General features: G+C 41.4%; 1 protein-coding gene and 1 long non-coding RNA gene across 4 annotated transcripts in view; one reads left to right on the forward strand and one right to left on the reverse strand.

Moving 5' to 3' along the window:
• The window catches only part of ARID5B (AT-rich interaction domain 5B), a 188,401-nt gene extending 174,482 nt beyond the window's left edge, over positions 1-13,919 (forward strand). For all 3 annotated transcript variants that reach the window (XM_043926466.1, XM_043926467.1, XM_043926468.1), the window contains 2 exons: positions 4,456-4,654; positions 7,874-13,919. In XM_043926466.1, the coding sequence (XP_043782401.1) occupies positions 4,456-4,654; positions 7,874-10,033 (2,359 nt within the window). In that variant the 3' untranslated portion in view covers positions 10,034-13,919. The remainder of the gene's footprint in view (positions 1-4,455; positions 4,655-7,873) is intronic.
• LOC122709253 lies at positions 2,505-22,913 on the reverse strand. Its single transcript, XR_006345443.1, has 3 exons — positions 22,776-22,913; positions 6,392-6,402; positions 2,505-2,517 (listed from the first exon to the last, which is right to left on the reverse strand). It is a non-coding gene; the product is annotated as an uncharacterized LOC122709253 (long non-coding RNA).
• Between the last annotated feature and the right edge of the window lie 1,638 nt (positions 22,914-24,551).

Raw genomic sequence — 24,551 nt, forward strand, 5'->3', positions numbered from 1 at the left:
CTGGAATTTTTGACTGATTTGATAGCAGAAAAGTGCCTATGAAGTAACTAGGCTGAGTCTGAGGTTCAAATGCCACTCTAAAGATTTGCTGCTTCTCCTACTCTTCAGACTGGATCAGTCCCAGACATTATTATAATATCATTTTCCAAAGCTCTGTAAATAGATAGATTCTCATTTCTCCTCTTAAACACTGTTTGCTAAATGTTTTGGCCCCAAAGTTCAGTCATCCCATGCAAGCATTAATCAATACAGGAGACATTAGTGGTCACTCATTCTGATGAGATCTGACATTATTCTTCCTCTGCCTATGAGGAGGGGAGGGGAATGTTGCTTAATAAAGATGAAGGTCTTTGCTTCTTTTGTATGAAATGCAAATGATGAGGGCATGTGCAATATACATTTCTTGAATGTGAGGCTGCTGTTTTTTGTTGAGAAAGAGAGGCAAGGCCCTGGAGGATTTCAGAATTTGTAAATATAAAATTATCTGCCTTCGTGTTTTAAAATAATAATAATAAAAGGGAAAAAGAATTGGCAGGTTGCCAGATTACTTACATTACAGTAATAGATTTGCTGACCCTTGACTTCTGCTGTAGAGAAATGTATTGAATTTTTCATAATATCAGATGAGGCAGATCTAAAACCCTAGTACACTGAGCACCATTATTTTACTTGAGATTTAACAAAGCCGAAATCTTTTCAAACCAGCAATTTCTTGTATGATGATAATTTAGTGGCTCAGATGCTAATAAATCAAGGTTATAATGCCATTGATTTGTTAATTTTAACTTGGGTTGATTGTAAGTCATCTTTATTTAAGGGAAAAAAAAGGAGAAGGAGGAAAAAAATCTTGCTTTTCACAGCGACTGAATTTAATAAGAATCTCCATGATAGCAAAAGGCTCCCCTACTGTTTCTGCTTTGGGGTGGAAAATGTTGTTCTTGTATTATTCCTAGGGAAAAATAAAATCTCATGCTGCTACAAATCTTATGCCTATGGAAAAATGTTATTTTTTAATACATAGTGGCTTACCTATTTCAGATCCATTAATGGCATTGTAAATAAGCATTCTGCTAATCTGAAATGTGAAATCTGGGTAACAGTAGAGGCCCATTTATCTGCCCAGCTTTCAATCCTCAGACTACATTAGATTGGGGGCAGGGGTGGGGGTGGGGAATCTCTCTGGATTTCCTAATGAATATATTGCTTCTCTTCCCTATTACTTCCACCCATCAGAAACCCAAACCACATTCTTAAGAGTTGCAGCCCATTGGAAATATTTCTCCTGTGTAATGAGTTCTCGGGGCTGAATGCATTTTTGCTTTTATCTGTACAGTTTAGAAGCTGATTAAATCTTTGTTGTACTACAGATATTTGAGGAATAATCTTCCGCAAGGCACAGTCACGTTGCATTATACTAAATTCTTTATACAATACAATGCTTCCTGCGTTGGGCAGTGTTGACCTTATGTTGGCTACCCTGTTTTTAATGGCATCGCATGTACATTAAATGTTTAAATGTTTAGAAACCTATACTAGCTTTCGTCCTCTTGTGCTGTAAAAACTTCTAATAATCAGATGATAAGATCATATCCTGTGGAGTAATTGTGTTGTACCATGACAGGGTAACTGAAAAAACATTCAGTGAAAATCGCACCAAACGGAAATCACTATATGAACAGCGATTGTTTGTGTGCTGGATGAGAGACCATGAGCTGTTCTTCAGGGTTTAGCTGGTCATATTTCTACTTGTTTCCTTTTAGCTGCTGCCTTTCTTGTTTTATTTTGGGAGCTTTTATTCCCTGAGCCACTATAATTATCTTTCAGTGATTTAGAAAGGAAAAAAACCTCTCAATTGACCTTTATACACACACACACACACACACACACACACACACACTCCCTCTGGAAGCCTTGAACAAGCAGCGTTTGTGTTTGGATTCAGTTTTACCTTAGTCATGCCTCTTTCCAGATACAAGAAACATTTAATTCCAGATTTCCTGCTTCTGGCTTCAGGCCTTTGACCAGCAAAGTGAAATGTATTTTTTATTGCTGCCGTCCAGCCAGCTGCTGAGTTGAGTGAAGGGAAGAAAAAAAAAAGAAAGGGAAAAGAAATGAAATAGAAATGTTGCCCTGCCTCTTCAACTTGCAACACTGTATAAGGAAATTAAAATCTCCTGAGCACCCATCTAGAAAGCTGGGTTGGCTCAGGACTCTCAGGACCTGTGGGAGTGTGGGGACTCAGTGCAGCGGCCACGTCTGTTACTCTGTGGGTCTCTGCTTCCTCTCCTCTCCTCCCCCACCCTCAGGTGATGCTGAAGGGAGCCCCTCGTGGTGTCACCATCTCAATTACGGAGTGGAGTTGTGGGGGAGAGGGTGGTACCAACAAACAATAACCATTGAAATACCCAGGCTTCAATGCTCCTTGGGTTCCCATGGCAACCAAACAAAAGTAAAACAAACCTATCTGTCCTAACAATAAAAGTATGTTTTCATTAAAGTCAATTTAACATATTCTTCCTAATTTAAAATATTCAATGCATTTTGCTCCTGGACAAAAATCTCCAACCTGCCGCTGTTGAAGGGAATGAAGTCCCTGGCAGAACTATGCAGATAAAAGCAATTAGGGGAATGTTGGGGACTTCACAGATGAGACGGAATACATTCAAGTATGAACAGGATTGCTTTTTTCTCTTTCTGCTTAGTTATGCTTTTTATTATATAAACATTAACTGTAATATTACAGTGGGAAGCAGGTATTTGGCAGCCACATATTATTTTAGTAAGTCTACATAGAGAGAACAGTTTCCAGTTTTAGCAGCTGTAACATGTTTAAACTCAGTTTGTAATGGGATCTGAAGATAACTATTCCCCACGGGCTGTGTTGATCTTCATGGCTGGCCCACTGCCAGATGCAGGGCTCGAAACTATTATTCACGCCTTTTTGCACATACCTTGTCCGAGCATGCTCAGTAAGTGAATTTTTTGTCTACTACGCTGTAAATTGGGATTTGACTTTCCCATAATTTACTTGGTATTTTATTAAAGAGTGAAATATTACGATCACAGATATCCCCACGTTTGTACTCACAAACCTGAATAGTTGTATATGTTTAAGTAGTTGAGATCCAAATTGCATAGTTAGAAACCAATATCAGAATAGCTAACAAATATTCAAACCAAAGAAGGTTTTGCCTGGGAGTCTTAGTTTAAAAATAATTAGGGTTCCCCATATTTGAACAGATTTATGTTGTTTATAAGCCAAGTACATTTTCTTCATTGAGTCAACTTGTCTTATTTAAAACAAATTATGTTTGCTGTATTAAAGTTCATATTTTTAAGGCTGAGTCTTGTATTAATCCCACAGTGAGTCATTAATCATACCAAATGCATTATAAAAACTTTAATCATTGAAGTTGAAACTGAGATTGTAATGCAATCCATCCCTTTTAATTACATCAGCTATTTTTCCCTTTTAGATCAAGCGCTATGTCGCAAAGGGAAAACAGATTAAAACTAGAGCTGTTTGATGTTTCTCTTTTTAGAGCAATTTTATGTACTTTGTTTTAAAAGTTATATAATTAAAATGCTTGAATTTTTCAGCCCTCTGATTTTTGTGGCTTGAATGTTCTGTCCGCCTTCCTTCTCTCGGGGGCCCTCTTTAACTTGGCACCCCAAAACAGAGCTCCTGGTCCTGGAGTCCCCTTCCCACCTCAGGGCTCTGGCTAAGACAGCCGCCTCTCCACTATGCTGTGTTTGCCTCGCGTAACCTCTTTATCTTAAATGTCTGGTCTGTATTTTGACATGAATGAAAACAAACTTTGGAGACAGACAGAACTAGGTTTAAATCCCACATCTAACAGATAGGGTAACTCAGGCAAATTATTTCATCTTTTTGGGGCCTTAGTTGCCTCATCTGTTGAAAAAGGAATAACAACAACAAAAGTAATACTAATACTCCATAGGGACATGTCCACATTGTGGATATTACGTGAAATAACCTATATAATGTATCTGGGCCATTACCTCGCAGAATGTAAACCTCAGGGGCTTTGACTATTACTGTTTTGTTCACTGCTGTATCTTGGTTTCTAGAACACTGCCTGACACATAGTCAGTACTCAGTAAAGAGCTGTTGACAGAATGGTAATGAATGGCAGCTATTGTTATAGTTGCTGTTATTGTGATGTTGCTATTAGAATTTGGCCAAGTTCCAGGGACAGTGATAATGATGTGATTTTTGGATGTGTCCACTGGTATCCTCGGTGTACAGATTCGCAAGATGAGAAAGAGGTCTCTTAAAGAAGTATGTAAGTTACCAGGTGCTGGTTTTGACCGGAAAAGATGAAGGCACTTGATAAATTGCTTGTACTGAGAAAAAACGTACACCCCCACAGCATCGACAATGCTACTGGCATTGCCGGCCCTGCCTGATCCTCTCTTCTGATGCCCTTTCAGGTTAATCCTGCCGTATGAAAGGTTTATTAAAGGAGAGGAAGATAAGCCCCTGCCTCCAATCAAACCTCGAAAACAGGAGAACAATTCACAGGAAAACGAGAATAAGACAAAAGTATCAGGAGCCAAACGCATCAAACATGAAATCTCTAAGAGCAAGAAAGAAAAGGAGAATGCCCCAAAGCCCCAGGATGCATCAGAGGTGAGTTGTGCTCCTCCACAGAAGTCTCTCCCTCGGGGTCTCCCGGAGCCTTGCACTCAGAGCCTCATCCCTGCCCAAGACAATGCCAGGCTGTGAACCCCAACCATCTGAACTTCACAGGTGCCCCAGGAGTGGGCCTTCTGGGGGGCAGTGTGAGTGATGAATGGGATAGGCCAAGAATAGGGTCTGGAAGGAAGCAAAAAACGGTGTAGAAAGCTGAGTGCAGAGGCTGACTTCGAGACAGGAGTCAGAGCTTCAGCTCTGAAAGTCAAGGGACTCTGATGTGAAAAATGTGCCCTTTCACAGCCAGTCTGTCTGAGGAGTGGGTGTGACTTTAAAACACTCACCCGTGGGATCCGCCGTGTCTCTGCAGAACTGTTTGGGAAACTTCAGAGGCTTGTTTGCCTCTTGTAACTGACCTCTGTGCAACAGCCTTGGGTTGAGACCAATTTAGCAACATGTTAAGTACATATTATTTATAGGGGAATTTTGAAGTGGTTCCTCTGAAACCACGATTATCTCTCTTGTTAACAGGTAGTTTCTGAACCTTTTAAAATAAGTCCCAGCTACCCACAGCCCCCAGCAGCCCTTGGTAGAAGCCATTACTGTCAGTGTCCAGCCAGTCATGGGGGCTGATCTGGGCTCTGTTTCAACATGAATAATAAAAAACTCTGCTGCCCATTAAAAAAAAAAAAAAAAAACTTAGCAGCCACATTTGGAGACAGCATGTTCTAAGATTCAACCCCTGAGGGATTTTTGGTGCTGATATTAAACACCCCCTAAAAATCAGGTTTATAATGAACACATAAGAGACTCCCTAATTAAACATTGGCTTAAAACAAACAACACACACCCCAATCTCCTAAATAGAAATTAACTTACCCAACTGACTCCTGTGTAAGAAGATATGAACACCAAGAAGAGAAATTTGTTTTTTTCTTTCATAATTATTTTAAACTCTAATAATTTAAAGAGGGGGGGGAGAGGAAATGAGGCAGAGGTTTCTAAACATCTGCAAGTTTGCAATATAAATGGCCAAAAGCAAGGAAATTCCACGTTAAGGCTTACATTCCATTCTTCCTTGATCTTGTTGACCTGCTGATTTATTTCAGGGCTTGGGCTCAGTGCGTTCTATTAGATACCATAGGCACAGCACTGCCAAAGCTCAAGAGGACAAACCGAGGACCCAGAGGCCAGTTGGCCTTTGAAGGGCTCCACTCTGGGCATGAAGATTTGTAAGTTGAGGGAAGAATCCTCAGTCATGCCCTGAGCCCATCAGCTGGGGAAAGACCATTGTCAAGAGTCAAGCCTGATGCCCTGTGGGCCACAGAAACCCTGAAAGCCTTAAGACCCCCTGTTTCCTATAGGCCCCAACAGATTCCCTCAGAAGCTATGAGTATCTAAGTGACCAAGGTCATTATGATCAGGTTACCTAACTACCTGGAATCCTACACCCTCTCCAAGGTTGACCCAAAGGTAAGAATTACACCTCTCACCTCCTACACAGACTCATATTATTGAGCAAAAGTATATTTCTTTTCATTGACTGTGTTTTGGTTTTTATTGTCATTGTTTTTAATTTTTGATGTTTTCAATGTGAAGCAGTGAACTCAGTGGAATAAAAAGCACTTCTAGCCAAACTCACTATCTTCAAGTAATCGGATTACAAGCTTTGTGGGGGAAGGTACCATACCAAGGCAAATCATAAAATGCCATCCTAGAAAAAGGGTCCTTAACTTTTTTTCTGCCTAGCTTTCAAAGACCTTCTATACCAAAAACTAGAACTTCATGCAACTCAAGGCCTAGGTCACACAAACACCAGTGGGACTGAGAATCCCCCACAGCCCCATAAGAATCTCATTTAACTCCAATTTGCCTCTTCCCCTTACCGTTCTCATTTTTCTGTATTTTCATGTAATACATAAGCTCCAGAGACCAATGATGATTGTTAATGTAGGACAAATAATGATATTTGTACTGGAAAAGGCAGCTATTAGTACAAACACCAAAAAGGAAACGAGGATAAGCATCCTTAGAAAACAGGGATATCTTGAAGTGGATTTAAGGAGAAATCTCTATGAAATGGGTATGCTTCCTTAAAACTTTTGTTCCTATGCATCCCTCCACCAGCATCCTCAGTCTTGCCCAAAAATACTAAAGTGGTGGACACTTCTTTCCTTAACAACAAATAAGAAAAACATTCATGAATAAGATGGAGGGAGAGAAAAAGACACCAGCTTTATACAACTGTTTTGTGACTGTTCTCCACCCAGACATGTCAGGGCAGAATGACAGAAGTTTTGAAAGAACTTGCCAGTCAGCTGGGTCCCAGATGGAAAGTTAAGATGACCTTCTAAGGTCAAAGTTTGCAGAGCTACATAATGCAATGAATGAGTTGAACTGTGCCCACAACTTCTGTCAACAGGGACACATAAAGAGCATCCATCTCATTGATTACAATGTATTTCAATGGACAGAAAAGCTGTATTTGTGGTGGCATTCACTGCTTGAATTCTGACAACTTCATTTTCAGCTTTAATGGAAATGTATTTTGCTGCAGCCTAAAAGGACTTGGAGTCCCTCTGTCCCTCAGGTAGACACTAGGCTGATTTTGCATCTGCATAATTTTTCAGTATTTTAGCCTTACCTACATGTCATCTGGCTCTGGGTATAAAATAAACACTTAAGCATCACTAATTTTATGCACCATAAAATTGAACACGTTAGGATGATACTTGCTCTCCTAAAGAAAAACAAGCGATTATAGTAAGTTTGTCATTTGTTGTTGACATGGGGTTGGATTTTGAAAGATACTTAAAAAAAAATCTTTCTCCAAAGTGTCATAAAGCACAACATGTAATTTAAAACCCATTTGGATAATTGACTGATTTGACAAGAAGACAACCTCAGAATTAAACTATATATTAGAATCAAGAAGGAGTGATATGATTGTACACCAGCAGTATGTAACACTGTGCTGTTTTGATAGGTATCTCTTAAGGGACTGAAGTGAATATGCATATTTCTCCTAATGCTTTCTGTAATTTAGATTTCTTTGTTTAGAGCCATGATTGGGGAGTAATAAAGCTTTACAGAAACTCGATGAGCTGACTGACAAGCCTGTTTTCAGAAAACTGCTGTGTGTAATGTTTTATTTCATAGCATAAACTGTCAATGCATTTGGCTTCCTTCTGACCATCTTTTGCAATATCTTACCAGGTTTCGTCAGAGCAAGAGAAGGAACAAGAGACTGTAAACCAGAAAAGCATCACTGAGCCTCTCCCAATAGCAGACACAAAGAAAAAATTGGAAGGGTACCAGGATTTTGCAGCAAGGCCCTTGGTGTCCCAAGCAGACCCAGAAAAGGACAATGAAACAGATCAAGGTGCCAACAGTGAGAAGGTGGCAGAGGAGACAGGAGAGAAGGGGCCTGCCCCTCCGCTGGCGAGTGCCCCTCTGGCCCCTGAAAGGGATCCGGCCCTGATTCCCGGGACTGGCAAACAGTCCCTTACCTCTCCCAGTGCTCTCGTGGACTCAAAAGAACCCAAGCCCTGCTGTTTTACAGAGAGCCCTGAAAATGAGCTCCAAGAAGCATCCTTCCCTGGCTTCACCACGCAGCCCCCACTGGCAAACCAGAGTGAGGTGGAGGATGACAAGCTCCCTGCGATGGCGGATTACATTGCCAACTGCACTGTGAAGGTGGACCAGCTGGGCAGTGATGACATCCACAATGCACTCAAGCAGACCCCGAAGGTCCTTGTGGTCCAGTCATTTGACATGTTCAAAGACAAAGACTTGACTGGGCCCATGAATGAGAACCATGGACTTAATTACACCCCGCTGCTTTACTCAAGGGGGAACCCAGGCATCATGTCCCCACTGGCCAAGAAAAAACTTTTGTCCCAGGTCAGCGGAGCCAGCCTCTCCAGCAGCTACCCCTATGGCTCCCCACCCCCTTTGATCAGCAAAAAGAAACTGATTGCAAGGGATGACCGGTGCTCGAGTTTGTCCCAGGCCCATCACGGCCAAAGCACTGACCACATGGCAGTCAACCGGCCGTCGGTGATCCAGCACGTCCAGAGTTTCAGAAGCAAGCCCTCGGAGGAGAGGAAGGGCATCAGTGACATTTTTAAGCATGACAAACTAAGTCGATCGGAGCCCCACCGCTGCAGTTTCTCCAAGCATCACCTTAGCCCCTTGGCCGACTCCTATGTCCTAAAGCAAGAAATACAGGAGGGCAAGGAGAAACTGTTGGAGAAAAGGGCACTTCCCCACTCGCACATGCCTAGCTTCCTGGCTGATTTCTACTCGTCTCCTCACCTCCACAGCCTCTATAGGCACACGGAACACCATCTGCACAATGAACAGACGTCCAAGCACCCCTGCAGGGACATGTACAGGGAAACGGAAAACAGTTCTTTTCCTTCCCACAAACACCAAGAGAAGCTCCACGTGAATTATCTGGCGTCTCTACATCTGCAAGACAAAAAGTCGGCTGCAGTGGAAGCCCCCACAGACGATCAGCCAACGGATCTGAGCCTTCCCAAGAACCCCCACAAACCCACCGGCAAGGCCCTGGGCCTGGCCCACTCAGCGCCTGGACCCCAGGAGAGCAAGGGCACCTCCCAGTTCCAGGTCATAAATAGCCAGAGTCGAGACTGTCACCCCAAGGCCTGTCGGGTATCGCCTATGACCATGTCGGCCCCTAAAAAATACCCTGAATCGCTTTCCAGGTCGGGAAAGCCTCACCCTGTGAGACTGGAGAATTTCAGGAAGATGGACAGCATGGTCCACCCCATCCTCCACCGGAAAATGAGCCCTCAGCACATTGGCGCAGCGCGGCCCATCAAGCGTAGCCTGGAGGATTTGGACCTTGTAATCGCGGGGAAAAAGGCCCGGGCCGTGTCTCCTCTGGACCCCGCCAAGGAGGTCTCTGGGAAGGAGAAGGCCTCGGAGCAGGAGAGCGAAGGAGGCAAGGCCGCACACAGTGGGCACTCTGGGGGCGCCTCGGAGAGCCACAAGCTGCCCCTCTCCTCCCCCATCTTCCCAGGTCTGTATTCTGGGAGCCTGTGTAGCTCGGGCCTCAACTCCAGGCTCCCGGCTGGGTACTCTCATTCTCTGCAGTACTTGAAAAACCAGGCTATGTTCTCTCCACTCATGCAGCCCCTTGCTTTCCACTCGCTTGTGATGCAAAGAGGAATTTTTACATCACCGACAAATTCTCAGCAGCTATACAGACACCTGGCTGCAGCCACGCCCGTAGGAAGTTCATATGGGGACCTTTTGCACAACAGCATTTACCCTTTAGCTGCTATAAATCCTCAAGCTGCCTTCCCATCTTCTCAGCTGTCATCCGTACACCCCAGTACCAAACTGTAAGCCCGGCCCTGCCCAGCATCCCAAATGGCGACATGGTTAACAGCGCTTCACTCCTGCACCTGGGGTGACGGCTTGGAGAATTAGAAGTCAGTATTTCTTCTAATCTGGGGGTGAGATCAGTCCTGGCCTAAGGGGCCCGGAGGGGAGGTGAACATACCTGGTATTTCTGGGATGATTCCGGCTTTGGCTGGTCAATCTTGAGCCCCTTCCAACACAGAGGCCCTCGCACCCTAGATGGGTCACTTAGCACGGGGGTCTTGTGAAGGGATTAACGTGTATCCAGAAGAACTTAGAGGACTCAATCTGAGTTCTGATGGTCAGAAAACAATCTGGGCAAAAAAGGGTAGACATTTCAGAGGACGGGGCAAGGAAGACTGGCAAACATGCCAAGGGATGCCCCCTCTTCATAGAACTCTCCAAGGTTCAATCAATGCAATGTATAGTGAAGCTTCAATAGATCTTTCATTTTGACACTATTAAACAATCCAGAGAAGTAAACACTGTTAAATTGACTGTATATATTTGCTTCTTAAAACTACCCATATCACTGTTTGCTCACCTAATTTATATACAGGTAGTCCTATTTTTCTCCCGGTTTCTTCTTGTCCTTTTTTTTTTTTTTTTTTCTGTTTTTAATTAAACAGTATCGCTTTTATTTGCAGGTCTTTTATTTTGTTTTAAAGACTGACTGTCCCAGTTGTCGATGTGTGTTTGTAATTTTTCCACATCTTATTTTGAGCAGCTTTGGGTGGTAATGTTATTGTTTACAAATTGAAGCAACTGATTCTAGTGGAACAAATGAAAAAAGAAACAGTTGAGCACACAGCCGTGCAAAGAACGTTCCTTTGCAAATCTGCAACTTAAGGATTTTGTTCCTCATAAATGGCATAGTTGAAAGAGCTTATACACTGCTTACTTACCCTGCCAAATGCTCTGCTTTGAAGTATTGGATTATGTGAAAACATCGAGCATTGTACTTACCTTATCTAGGCTGTGAAACTGTCCTACATACCAGAGGAATCATAAAAACAAAAACCTCACTGGCAGCAAGCTGCTGAATAACAAGAGTCTAGAGGACATATTTGTGGGCTGCACAGATATTTTAGGAATTTCAGAAATTAGAACAGAAGCCAAAATGATTTACATTGGTGTTGGCAAAGATCCCTTTAAACAGTCTGGGAAAGGGGGTTGGGAAGAGGATGGAGCTTGACTATCCAGAAGAAAGTGAGCAGCGGGAGGCCCAGGTGCCAGATACCTGCCCTGGGCCACAGTCTTTCCAGTAATAGGTTGTCACATTGCCTCATCAGGTTGGTTTCTTGCTATTCCCAAGAAGAACCTCACAGGCCACATCTTTGGGGGTAACTGGCATACTGGATTACTCATTTCACAAGCAAGCCATCTTCCTTGGGTTTATGGGGTGTGAGATTTGTATGTATGCACACAGAGTTTTGTGCCATGTTTTTAACCACCTGGCAATACAGTCCACCGAATGATTTTCTTTATTGTTGGAAAGAAATGGTTAAGCTGTTCACACATCAAAAGATGTAAAGAATGTATATTGTCATTCTTGCCATTTTATCCTATAGGCTGACAAGATGTAACATCAAGGTGGATGCCTTTTTCTAAGTGTGTTAAAAGTCTATAGACACAGAGTGGACTTTCCTTCCAGATCTCAAGCCCCGCTAAGACTGCTTTGATGAACTCCCCAGCCAACACTCCCCTGCCCCAAAACGACTGGTAGACATTAGAACCATAGTTATCCAAGTCTTTTACCTCTGAGATATTTAATTCTATGAAAATTAATGATAATTTTCAACTTCTAAATAGGTAACTCGACTACAAAATAATCAAAACTGGTAAACAATGAAACTGTGGCTCTTAAACCAAGCCATGCATGCCGTGCATTTGTATTGAAATGTCTCTATGATACGAAGCCAAATATTCAATGTAACATACTTAATATCCAAAGGTGGAAACAAAAGAATGTAGAGATCTAGTGTTAAGAGTTCCATTTGCTTCAATTAATTATTTACCTTCCTGTGGAATAATATATACATATATATATATTTAATAGAACCATAGATAGACTAGTAGAATTTAGATTATAAATGTGTGAATGCAGATTATCCTGCTATTGCACAAGATAGAGTGGGGGAAAAAAATCTCAATTGCAGCTGGCAAAATGCTGGCTAGAACATATATAAGAAAGTTGCACTAGACTGAATGGTCACAGAATCAGAGGCCATGGAAGAAGGGGGAAACTCCAGTGTTTCTGCAGCTGACATGGACTGGATCCTACATGGTGTCTATGAGCTTGTTTCTCAAAACCGGGGCATGTGGCCCCGGTGGAGCTCACCTATCCGTTCTGAAGAGGGGTCATTTGTTTTCCCCACTGCAATGATTTCAGTCTGGTTTCATCATGTTGGAATTTGATCACACCATTTTCAAACAATGTTAACATAGTCCAGCTTTTGTTTTTCTCATCTCTTTCCGAGAGGAGACTCACTGTTTCTGTCTGAGGAAGCTCATACCCTCGGCAAAACATCAGGACAAGTACGGAGACATGAGGGTATACATTCCCAACAGAAGCAGTGTGTTATTTGTTTTAAAACTCTGAACAGAGATCTTGGAAATCTTTCAAAAAGACCATTGAATTCTTCATTGGCTGAGAACTACATTTTAAAAAGTCTTAAATAGGGCTTTGTTTGCATTGTTTGAGTTCAAGGGGCCTTATTATTGAACGGCATTGCACAAGCGTTTCTTTGTGCAATCAAACCATTGTTATTGGTAGTTCTGTAAAGGAAACTGTGGAATCTAATTGGCAGCGGAGTCATAAATCTATTTACTAAGTGCGGCTTCCAAGAAATGTTGCAATTCAAAATGCACTAAGACCCTGATTTACTGGAGATTTGGAGATTCTAAATAATATTTTTTAAAAACCTTTCCATGCAACTTCTGGTTTAGCTTTTGGCAACTCAACATTAAAGAAAAAAACAGCCCAACCAAGTTTCAGAATTAAGTATTCTCCTAGTAAGTGATTGGAACTTGTAATATTTGCCACAGGACTGACTTATTTATTTACTAGCTAGAGGCGCTTAAGTTCACTTGTTTATCAGGGCATATACAGAAGGGTTTGTTAAAACTCGACATTGACTTTACAACTTTCTGACCTGGTGCATGAATTCTCAAGTACTGTATTTCACTGTGTTGGTGTGTCTGATGGAAATTTCAAGGTGATCCCACAAAAATATTTTATGTAGTGTGCCTTCAAAGAGAACTTTTATTTCTCTTCACTTGTTGTCCCACAAAGTCACATTTGGTGGTGGTCAGCCAAGTCCCATCTGGTCTAGTTTTACTCTTGTCCCAATTTTAAAGAAAAATGGGAACAAGTCTGCCCTGGTGAGACCCACACCATTGCAATGATTATCTTGAGCACTTAAATTCCAGTGTTGGCTGTTGGTGTATTTGATATTCTGCTTGTCTCCCCATGGTTGAAATATGTCTGAAGAATAGCAGCATAATCTCTTGGCTGTTTATACTTTTTTAAACTTTCCTGTGTTGTAAATATTGTATACTTTTGGTGATTCCAGCTATGTAACCTCTATGCTCTGTAAGGTGATTATTTGTATATAGCAACATGGCCCAGTGATATTATATAGTTTCCCAATGGAGAGGTTATTGAGTAACCTTTGCATTAGTTTAAACACTACCAGAAAAATGCTGAGCCAACTATAAACACTCAATTTTGTATGTTTTCCAAATTGTACTTATTACTGCTTTTGATACTGTATTACGTGCCAATAGTTTCCCAATCACATAGCAGGCAAGAGATATTTTGTACTTTTTGATCCACTGTAATATTTAATAAAAAATGTTACTATCTGTTTCCTTTTGGGTGTAATTTGTCACTTCCTCCTGAGGCGCCCTGTGGCCTCTGCCAGAGTACTTTCCTTCAGGCTGTCTCCAAATAGAATAATAACAATGATGTCTGTTTGTTGAGAACCTACTGGGTGCCAAATTGGCATACAATATCTTTACCCTTCACACCCTCATGTAAATAAATATGGTTCTGCCCATTTTACTGATACAAAGACTGAAGCTTAGACTGCTAAATCAACTTGCCCAAGATCATCTGGTTAACAAATTGGCAGAGCTGGGACATGAACCCAGGGCTCTTAAATCGACAGCTTCTTCTATATACCACGCTCTTCTCCTGGCAGGTAACAAAAGTGACCACTTACTTACTTGGTCAACAAAAATTGATTCATGTCTCAACTGCCAGGCATATTTGTTAGGAGCTGGGATTACAATTTTGAGTAGAAGATAAAATATACCATCTCTGGAGCTTATAAGACTAATGGGAAAGAGAGTTAATCGAATAGTCACCCACATAAATATAAAACCTCAAGCTGACCTAGTCACAAGGGAGAGGAGTGTGATTACTAAACTGATACCTGAAGAATGAGTATGAGTTGAGATGAGAGGGAATTAGGAGAAGAGTTCTCCAAGCACAAGGTACCACGTGTACAAAGGCCCAAAGGCAGGAACAAGTTAAACTTATTATAGGAACCAAAAAAGCCCGTGTGACAGAAGCATAATAATAAGGAATGAAGTTGAGGTGAGGTTAGAAATTATAGCAGGGGTCACCCAGATAGATCCTAAGAGACCAGGTTGAGCATTTGGTCTTTATACTGAACAAGAAGTTTACGTGGAGAGAGGATACATTCAGATTTGTCTTTTTCGATGCCACTCTCTGGTACTGTGTGAACACAGAGCAATCTAATCCAAGTGGTGGTCATTTCAGTTGTGTTGGTAGAATGGGGGAAGGTTGGATACGTTTCAGAGGTACTTGGAAGCAGGGAAGGACAGCCTTGATGATGGATTAAATGGAACAACTGATGGACATTTGGGGTTGAAAAACCAGGAAAATGGCATTTTTCTGGTGTCTAGTGATGATGGACAAAGACTTCTCTCACCCTGAGTCCTCTGCTGCCAAGCTTTCCCCTGGTTTTGCCCAGCTTATTATTAGTTGAAGTGCCACATTGGAAAAGTAGCATGCTGTGTGCTACCTTCTTAATGGGTCCCAGGGGACAGGGTGGACAGACTTTGGTGACTTAGTTTACAACCTGTACCATCTGGTCAGGGTGGACTTTGAACAGATAGGATAGACTAAACTGCTAACAAGCATGATACCACAACTCTAGGAGAAACACCAAGAATACATTTTGATAAAAGACCTAGGACCCTTTCTTTTATCATGGTTGACTCCCTGGAGGATCCTGCCCACCCCTCTCACACCAGCAGAACTTACAGCAACATGTTAGGGCCCTTATCCCTTCGATAACCCAAACATGCCAAACATAAAATGAAGCCTCAGCCCCATGGTCTCCTCGCCCTCATTCCGATTCATCTATATTTCACCATACTATGTGAATTGTTAGGAGTATATCAAAAGAATGTTCTTCCATCTATGATACATTCAGCAATTAAAGCTCAGATACTTGAATCATAAAACAGGAAACATCATGATAAGTTATCTATTTTTACCAGGCCTGGCTAATACTGTTGGGAAGGAGGTGCTTTTGCTAAAGATGTCACTCATGGTGCAAAAGCAATAAAACTGCCCAATGATTTTTTCTAGGAAAGTGGCCAAAGTTGACAAATGTTTTAGGGCTGATAGTGACCAGGAAATAGGTCATTATTTACATCAACAAGTACATCAGTGGCAGGAGGCTGGAGTGGGGTGAGAGGTGGCCTCTGGCCAGAAATAATGCAAAAAAAAAAAAAAAGTATAGCTTTCAAGGTTGACTTAGAGAGTAAATAACACCAACTTGGGTCCACTAATAGAGAATTCCTAAATTTTGGAATCTCCAGATATTCCTGATATGACATTCCAAAGCATTTGTTTCACCTGCTTAAACAAACAATTTTAATCATTATAGCCATAACCATAGGCATTCCCAACCTTGTAAGAACAAGGTAATCTGCTCCCTGAGGCATCCACACAAGAATAACTACTACTTTATTATTGTTGAAACTTTCTCTAGAACACAGCTGTCCTATGGTACTTCTTAGGATGGCAGAAATATTCTATAATTCAGAGCTTTCCAATACTATAGCTACTAGCCAAAGTAGTTGAAGTCTTTTCATGTGCCCAGTGTGACAGAGGAACTGATTCTATAATGCTATTTTATATTCACTTAAATTTAAACAGCCACATGTGGCTAGTAGGTACTATAACAACACAGCCCTGGAAGGTACAATTGGCCAGTGGGCACGCATTAATGCAAACACAATTAGAGATGGGATAAAAATCTGCAAATAAATTTTAACATAGACACTAAAGCAGGCAACACTATCTCTTCTGGGCAAAACTTTGTTAATCCGTTGAGGGGGTGACTATAGATTTAACACTATTTTTCACTCAGGATACACACATCACAAGCATCTAAGTACTTACTAAATGAACAAACAAATCATTGGGAGAGCATGTACCAATAAAATAAACAACCTAGAAGAAATGGACAAATTCTTAGGAAGGTTCAACACCAAGAAAGAACTAGAAAATGTGAACAGACCAATCACAAGTACTGAAATTGGAGCAGTGATTATGGAAGGGAGACAGGATGGCAGACCAAGAGATAGTAGAGGCCATCTTATCCCACAAAAACACTGAAAATACATCTACCAGTGCAACGATTCACACAAAACATCTACTGAACTTCAACAGAGGATCTCAGACTTTGGAAAGAACAAGAAAACCTCCATGTAACCTGGTGCAACAAATAAGAGAAAGAAGGAATTGGGACAGGGCTTGTGCTGCAAGGAGGGAGCTGTGAAGGAGGAAAGGTTCCCTGGGAAGTCTGCTGTTTGGTGGGGAGATCAGTTTGGACAGAGAGGAGCTTCAAGCCCAGGAGAAGAGTGCAGCAACCAGTCTGCAGAAGGCAAAACTGGACAACCGCCACAAAAGGCGGGCACTGCCCTGTATTCCCCAGGCTGTGCTCTCTAGTCCACTGGAGGTTGCCATTTTGGCCCTACCAAACAGCCTATAGGCTCCAGTGCTGAAATGCCTCAGGCCAACCAGCCAACGTGATAGAAACACAGCCACACCCATCAGCAAACAGGGTGCCTAAAGCCACACTGAGAAAAGGAAACATATACCCATTTGAAGGCAGAGTCCCAAAGAATAGCAAGGAGAGATAAGAAAGCCTTCCTCAGTGATTAATGCAAAGAAATAGAGGAAAACAATAGAATGGGAAAGACTAGAGATCTCTTCAAGAAAATTAGAGATACCAAGGGAACTTTGCATCCAAAGATGGGTTTAATAAAGGACAGAAATGGTATGGAACTAACAGAATCAGAAGATATTAAGAAGAGGTAGCAAGAATACACAGAAGAACTATACAAGAAAGATCTTCATGACCCAGATGATCACAATGATATGATCACTCACCTAGAACCAGACATCCTGGAATGCAAAGTCAAGTGGGCCTCAGGAAGCATCACTACAAACAAAGCTAGTGGAGGTGATGGAATTCCAGTTGAGCTGATTCAAATCCTAAAAGATGATGCTGTGAAAGTGCTGCACTCAATATGCCAGAAAATTTGGAAAACTCAGCACTTGCCACAGAACTGGAAAAAGTCAGTTTTCTTTCCAATCCCGAAGAAAGGCAATGCAAAAGAATGCTCAAACTACCGTGCAATTGCACTCATCTCACATGCTAGCAAAGTAATGCTCAAAATTCTCCAAGCCAGGCTTCAATGGTATGTGAACCATGGACTTACAGATGTTCAATCTGGATTTAGAAAAGGCAGAGGAACCAGAGATCAAATTGCCAATATCCGTTGGATCATCAAAAAAGCAAGAGGGTTCCGGAAAAGTATCTATTTCTGCTTTATTGACTATGCCAAAGCCTTTGACTGTGTGGATCACAATAAACTATGGAAAATTCTGAAAGAGATGGGAATACCAGACCACCTGACCTGCCTCTTGAGAAACCTGTATGCGGGTCAGGAAGCAACAGTTAGAACTGGACATGGAACAACAGACTGGTTTGAAATTGGGAAAGGAGTACGCCAAGGCTGTATACTGTCACCCTGCTTATTTAACTCATACGCAAAGTACGCTATAAGAAACACTGGGCTGGATGAAGCACAAGCTGCAATCAAGATTGCTGGGAGAAATATAAACAACCTCAGATATGCAGATGATACCACCCTTATGGCAGAAAATGAAGAAAAACTAAACAGCCTCTTGATGAAAGTGAAAGAGGAGAGTGAAAAAGTTGGCATAAAGCTCAACATTCAGAAAACTAAGATCATGGCATCGGGTCACATCACTTCATGGCAAATAGATGGGGAAAGAGTGGAAACAGTGTCAGACTTTATTTTGGGGGCTCTAAAATCACTGCAGATAGTGATTGCAGCCATGAAATGAAAAGATGCTTGCTCCTTGGAAGAAAAGTTACAACCAACCTAGACAGCATATTAAAAAGCAGAGACATTACTTTGCCAACAAAGGTCCGTCTAGTCAAGGCTCTGGTTTTTCCAGTGGTCATGTATGGATGTGAGAGTTGGACTATGAAGAAAGCTGAGCGCTGAAGAATTGATGCTTTTGAACTGTGCTGTGGAGAAGACTCTTGAGAGTCCTTTAGACTGCAAGGAGATCCAACCAGTCCATCCTAAAGGAAATCAGTCCTGAATATTCATTGGAAGGACTGATGCTGAAGCTGAAGCTCCAATACATTGGCCACCTGACGCAAATAACCGACTCATTTGAAAAGACCCTGATGCTGGGAAAGATTGAAGGTGGGAGAAGAAGGGGATGGCAGAGGATGAGATGGTTGGATGGCATCACCAACTCAATGGATAGTAGTTTGAGGAAGCTCCAGGAGTTGGTGGTGGACAGTGAGTCCTGACGTGCTGCAGCCCATGGGGTTGCAAATGGTTGGATACGACCAGAGACTGAACTGAGCTGAAAGCCACACTGAGCTCACAGACACCTATAAACACACATTGCTTGCCACAGGGACAAGACCCAGCTCCACCCACCAGTGGGCAGGTACCAGTGCCACTTCCCAGGAAGTCTGTACTAGTCTCAGGATCAATATGATCTAGCCAAGGGCATACACCAGAAGCAAGAGGAGTTATTACAGTCCTCTAGTCTGCAGAAAGGGGACGTCAGACACAGAAATTTACACAAAGTTAGATGGTGGCGAAATATATTCTAGATGAAGGAATAAGAGAAAAGCCCACAGGAGCAACTAAGTGAAGTGGAACCTACCTGAAAAAGAATTTAGAGTCATGATAGTAAAGACGATCCAGGATATCAGAAAAAGAATGAAGGTACAGGGATTTTCCTGGTGGTCCAATGGTTAAGAATCCCCCCTCCAATGCAGAAGGCGCCAGTTTGATTCCTGGTTGGAGAACCCACATCCCACATGCCACAGGGCATCTAAGCCCATGCACCACAACTACTGAGCCAGCAGCTGCAGCTCCTGGGACAGCAAACTCTGGAACCTGGGTACCACAACTAGATAGAAGTCCATGCATCGCAACCAAGAGCCCACAGGCCTCAACAAAGATCCTGAATGCTGCAAATAAGACTCAATGGAGCCAAAAATAAATAAATAAAAGAGTAAAAGAAGAAAGGAAAGAAACTGAATCCTGGGTTTCCAGTCAAGATAGTGGAGTAGAAGGACGTAGGTTCACCTCCTCCTGCGAGAGCACCAAAATTGCAACTAGCTGTTGAACAACCAATGACAGCAGGATGCTGGAACCCACCATTAAAGGATATCCCAAGTCCAGAGACAAAGAAGAAGCCACAGCAAGATGTTAAGAGGGGCACAATCATGATAAAATCAAATCCCACACCTGCCAGGTGGGTGACCCACAGACTGGGAGAACAGTAATACCAAAGAAGTTCTCACGTTGTGAAGGTTCTGAACCCCATGTCAGGCTTCCCAGCCTGGGGATCCAACAAAGGGGCTGGGAATCCCCAGGAATCTGGCTTTGAGGGCCAGCAGGATTTGATTATACAACTTCCAGAGGACTAGGGGAAACAGAGACTCCAGTCTTGGAGGGCACAAACAAAATTCTGTGCACACCAAGACCCAGAGGAGAGGAGCAGTGACCCCACAGGAGACTGAACCAAAACTACCTGCTAGTGTTGGATGGCCTCCTCTGGAGGCGTGGGTTGGCAAGGACTCACCACAGGGATGGACAGGAGAACTGGAATGTTCCCCTTGTCATAAATCTTCTGGGAGTTTGCCATTAACCCTACCATAGAGACCATCAGAGAGCAGACAGAAGAAGGAAGAAGCACAGTTTCACAGCAGCTAAAACAAAAACCGTATTACAGAAAGTTAATCACAATGAAAAAGCAGAAAGTTATATCCCAGATGAATAGATGAGATAAAGTCCCAGAAAAAAAGTAAATATAGTGGAAATAGGCAACCTTCCAATAAATAATTCAGAATAATGATAGTGAAGATGATACAGGATCTCAGGAAAACAATGGAGGCAAAAATTGAGGCTATGCAAGAAAAGTTTACCAAAGACCTATAAGAATTAAAGAACAAGTATACACTAGAAGGAATCAATAGCAGAATAACTGAGGCAGAAGAATGGATAAATGACCTGGAAGAGAGAATGGTGGAAATCTCTGCCACAGAACAGTATATAGAAAAAAGAATGAAAAGAAATGAAGACAGCCTAAGAGACCTCTGGGACAACATTAAACACATGAACAGTTGAATTACATGGGTCCCAGAAGGAGAAGAGAGAGAAGGGACCTGAGGAAATATTTGAAGAGATACTAGCTGAAAACTTTCCGAATATGGGATAGGAAATAATCAATCAAGTCCAGGAAGCACAGAGAGTCCCAGGAATGATAAACCCAAGGAGGAACACACCAAGACACATAGAAATCAAACTGACAAAAATTCAAGACAGAGATAAAATATTAAAAGCAACAAGGGAAAAATGACAAATAGTACAAGAGAACTCCCATCAGGTTATCAGCTGATTTCTCAACAGAAACTCTACAAGCCAGAAGAGAATGACATGATATATTTAAAGTGATGAAAGGGAAGAACCTGCAACCAAGAATACTCTACCCAGCTAGACTCTCCTTCAGAACTGATGGAGAAATCAAAAGCTTTCCAGATAAGCAAAAGTTAAGAGAAGTCAGCACCACTAAACCAGCTTTACAACAAATGCTAAAGGAACTTCTCTAGGCAGAAAACACAAGAGAAGGAAAAGACCTACAGAAGACAAGCCCAAAACAACTAAGAAAATGGTAATAGGATCATGTACTGCGCTCGGTGGCTTCAGCCGTGTCTGACTCTGACTCTTTGCGACCTATGGACTGTAGCCTACCAAGCTCCTCTGTCCATGGGATTCTCCAGGTGAGAATAATGGAGTGTGTAGCCCTCCTCCAGGGGATCTTCCCAACCTAGGAATTGAACCCAAATCTCCAGCACCTCCTGCTTTGCAGGCAGGTTCTTTAACCGCTGAGCCACCTGGGAAGCCTGTTAGTATACTAACGCCCCTTAAACCTTGTTTCCATTAGCCCATGGTATCAGAATGTGGAGAAGCAAGCCTACAGATCTGTCTCCTGACTACCTTCATAAGACATGTAACTGCTCTGTTATCAACGGCACACAGGCCTCCTGAATGCAAGGTTTCTCCACCCCTGCAGAGCCCCTTAAACTGCTGCTGTAAGCGACATTTACAGTAAGCAAGGGCACCAGGATAAAGACAAATGCTAATCAAACAATGTCAGGGCAGCATTTCACATACTTCCATCGAGCATAGCATATGAAGTAAGTGAGCAGAATCAGGAGAAATCATGTCCGAGAGCAGGGCTGGTAGGCACTGCAAGCGGGCTCTGCAGCAGTGTCAAGCAGGAAGCCAAGAGATGCACTCCGTATCATGCATGTTTCTGCCAAGAAATGGGAAGAATGGGGTCTGACAGGAAAACATTCTATCCCTAAATAAAAACAGAACATGGTTCAGGGACTCTGAATGCACATTTAAGGCATAAAATAATTCCAATTCTCTGTTTTCATAAAGCAAAATCTCAAGTCTTTGTGATTGCGTTTCACATTAACTGGCACTTTATTTGCTTAAAACCTAAACATTGTCAGTTTCAGAAGAAATCCACTGTGATATATAGATCTCCCCATTTAAATTCCAGGGTTTCTTCTTTTGATCCTTGATAAAATTTTTTATCCAAGAAACAGAATAGATATAGATATTTAAAAACATGAACCATTAGAGAATGAAATAGGAAATCAAGAAACAACAAAGTTTTGAACAGCCCCTCCTTTTTTTTTCAAGTTCCTTAAAGACTGTAGCAGAATAAAAGGATCACTGGCTCCAAGTCTCTTAGAGATAACAAGGGATGAAACTAAAACAAACAAAAAAACAAACCCACATCTCCAAACAAGGTCAAGTAACCTCAATTCCTTACCCAGCTCCAAGGTTAAAAACAGCAGTTCAGAATTTACCTTTATCTCCTACCTGCTCCATCAGTGGAACTTTATAAAGTCATGATTTTTTTTTTAGATATCCATATTTTGGTATATGGAATACAAACGTACTAGATGACAACTTTTTTTCTTAAATTAAGGTAGAGAAAGAAGCAGTAACTTTTAATAAAATCTTCTACATTTTTTGATTACTGTTCAACTTGCTACCATTTAGCAAAAAGCTTTTTATCCCTTTCATTGAAAATAACATTTTCTTCTTTTCATTTTTTTTTTTTTAAAGAAAAGCACTGTATGTTAAATTTACCTTTTTTGTCTATTGGTCTTCTCTTTGTCATGACCTCTCTTCCCCCCCTGACTTTTCCCAATGAAAGCCATGTTAAATTAATTACTGGATTGACTGCTTCATCTTTTTATTTTTAATGAGAGCATACCACAGTTTTAAAGCAGTAAGATTCGAGGTTAATGCTATGGAATAGGATCACACATATCAATAATTATCTTAAATGTAAATGGATTAAATATACTAATCAAGAGACAAAGACTGACTGGGTGGATGAAAACTTGTGCAGGTATGCACTTCCACTTACCACATCATTCTGCTTGACTCCCCCAAATTGTATGTAATTATTTTATATTGTTAAGTTAATCATGTTTCCCATTATGGCTTGCAATTATAACTATCTTTTTTTTGTTGATTGGCTATTTATTGTGAAAACTGATAAACATCTTTTATTGTTGCACTTATGCAGCTATTACTCAATACCATTGTATCATGATTGATCAACTGAAAAATAATACAATTCTATATCACCAAAACAAGGATCCAATAGAAAAGCCTGCAATCACTTTTTAAAATCCAGATGCATATCAGAAGTATCTTGAAATCTTTTGAAAAATACAAATGCTCAGGTATTGCTTTTTTTCTCCAAAACTCCAGATGTTTTTAATGAGCCATGACTCTAATGAGTCATGTTTAAAAACAACTGGACTATATTATGACCTATTATGTAGCTTGTTTCACTTTTTATATTTCATATTCAGTATTCCCATATCATTTAGTTTATATTCTCCAATTCTTCCATCTCTTCTTTTTTTTCTTGGATATTCTTTCTCAAGTCTTTATCAAGTGTAGTAGAAAAGCTTTTGTATATATACATATAAATATGTATAATATATATTTGAAAACTTACAAATTTTTACCTAACTAAAAAAATGACATTTTGATTCCACTTGTTTGACAGTATGACTAGAATGCTACATTTCTAATTAAAAAATAGATATACAACAAGCAACAAAGATTTACTGTATAGCATAGGGAACTATAGTCAATATCTTGTAATAAGCTATGATGGAAAATAATTTCAAAAATAATGTATGTGTATTAGTATAAGTACTGCATTTCAGACTCTTTTGTTAACTATGATGGCTACTCCATTTCTTCTAAGGGATTCCTGCCCACAGTGGTATATAAAATGGTCATCTGAGTTAAATTCACCCATTCCAGTCCATTTTAGTTCGCTGATTCCTAGAATGTCGATGTTCACTCTTGTCATCTCCTGTTTGACAACTTCCAGTTTGCCTTGTGGAGAAGGCAATGGCACCCCACTTCAGTACTCTTGCCTGAAAAATCCCATGGATGGAGGAGCCTGGTAGGCTGCAGTCCATGGGGTCACTAAGGGTCGGACACGACTGAAGTGACTTAGCAGCAGCAGTTTGCCTTGATTCATGGACCTGACATGCCAGGTTCCTATACAGTATTGCTTGTTATAGCATCGAACCTTGCTTCTATCACCAGTCACATCCACAACTGGGTGTTGTTTTTGCTTTGGCACCATCCCTTCATTCTTTCTGAAGTCATTTCTCCGCTGATCTCCAGTATCATATTGGGCACCTACCAACCTGGGGAGTTCATCATTCAGTGTCCTATCTTTTTGCTTTTTCATGCTGTTCATTTGGCCTTGGAGTACAGAATAAAGCAGGGCAAAGGATAATAGAGTTTTGCCAAAAGAACACACTGGTCATAG

This window comes from Cervus elaphus, chromosome 15 (assembly GCF_910594005.1).
Source record: "Cervus elaphus chromosome 15, mCerEla1.1, whole genome shotgun sequence".
Classification (NCBI taxonomy): domain Eukaryota; kingdom Metazoa; phylum Chordata; class Mammalia; order Artiodactyla; family Cervidae; genus Cervus; species Cervus elaphus.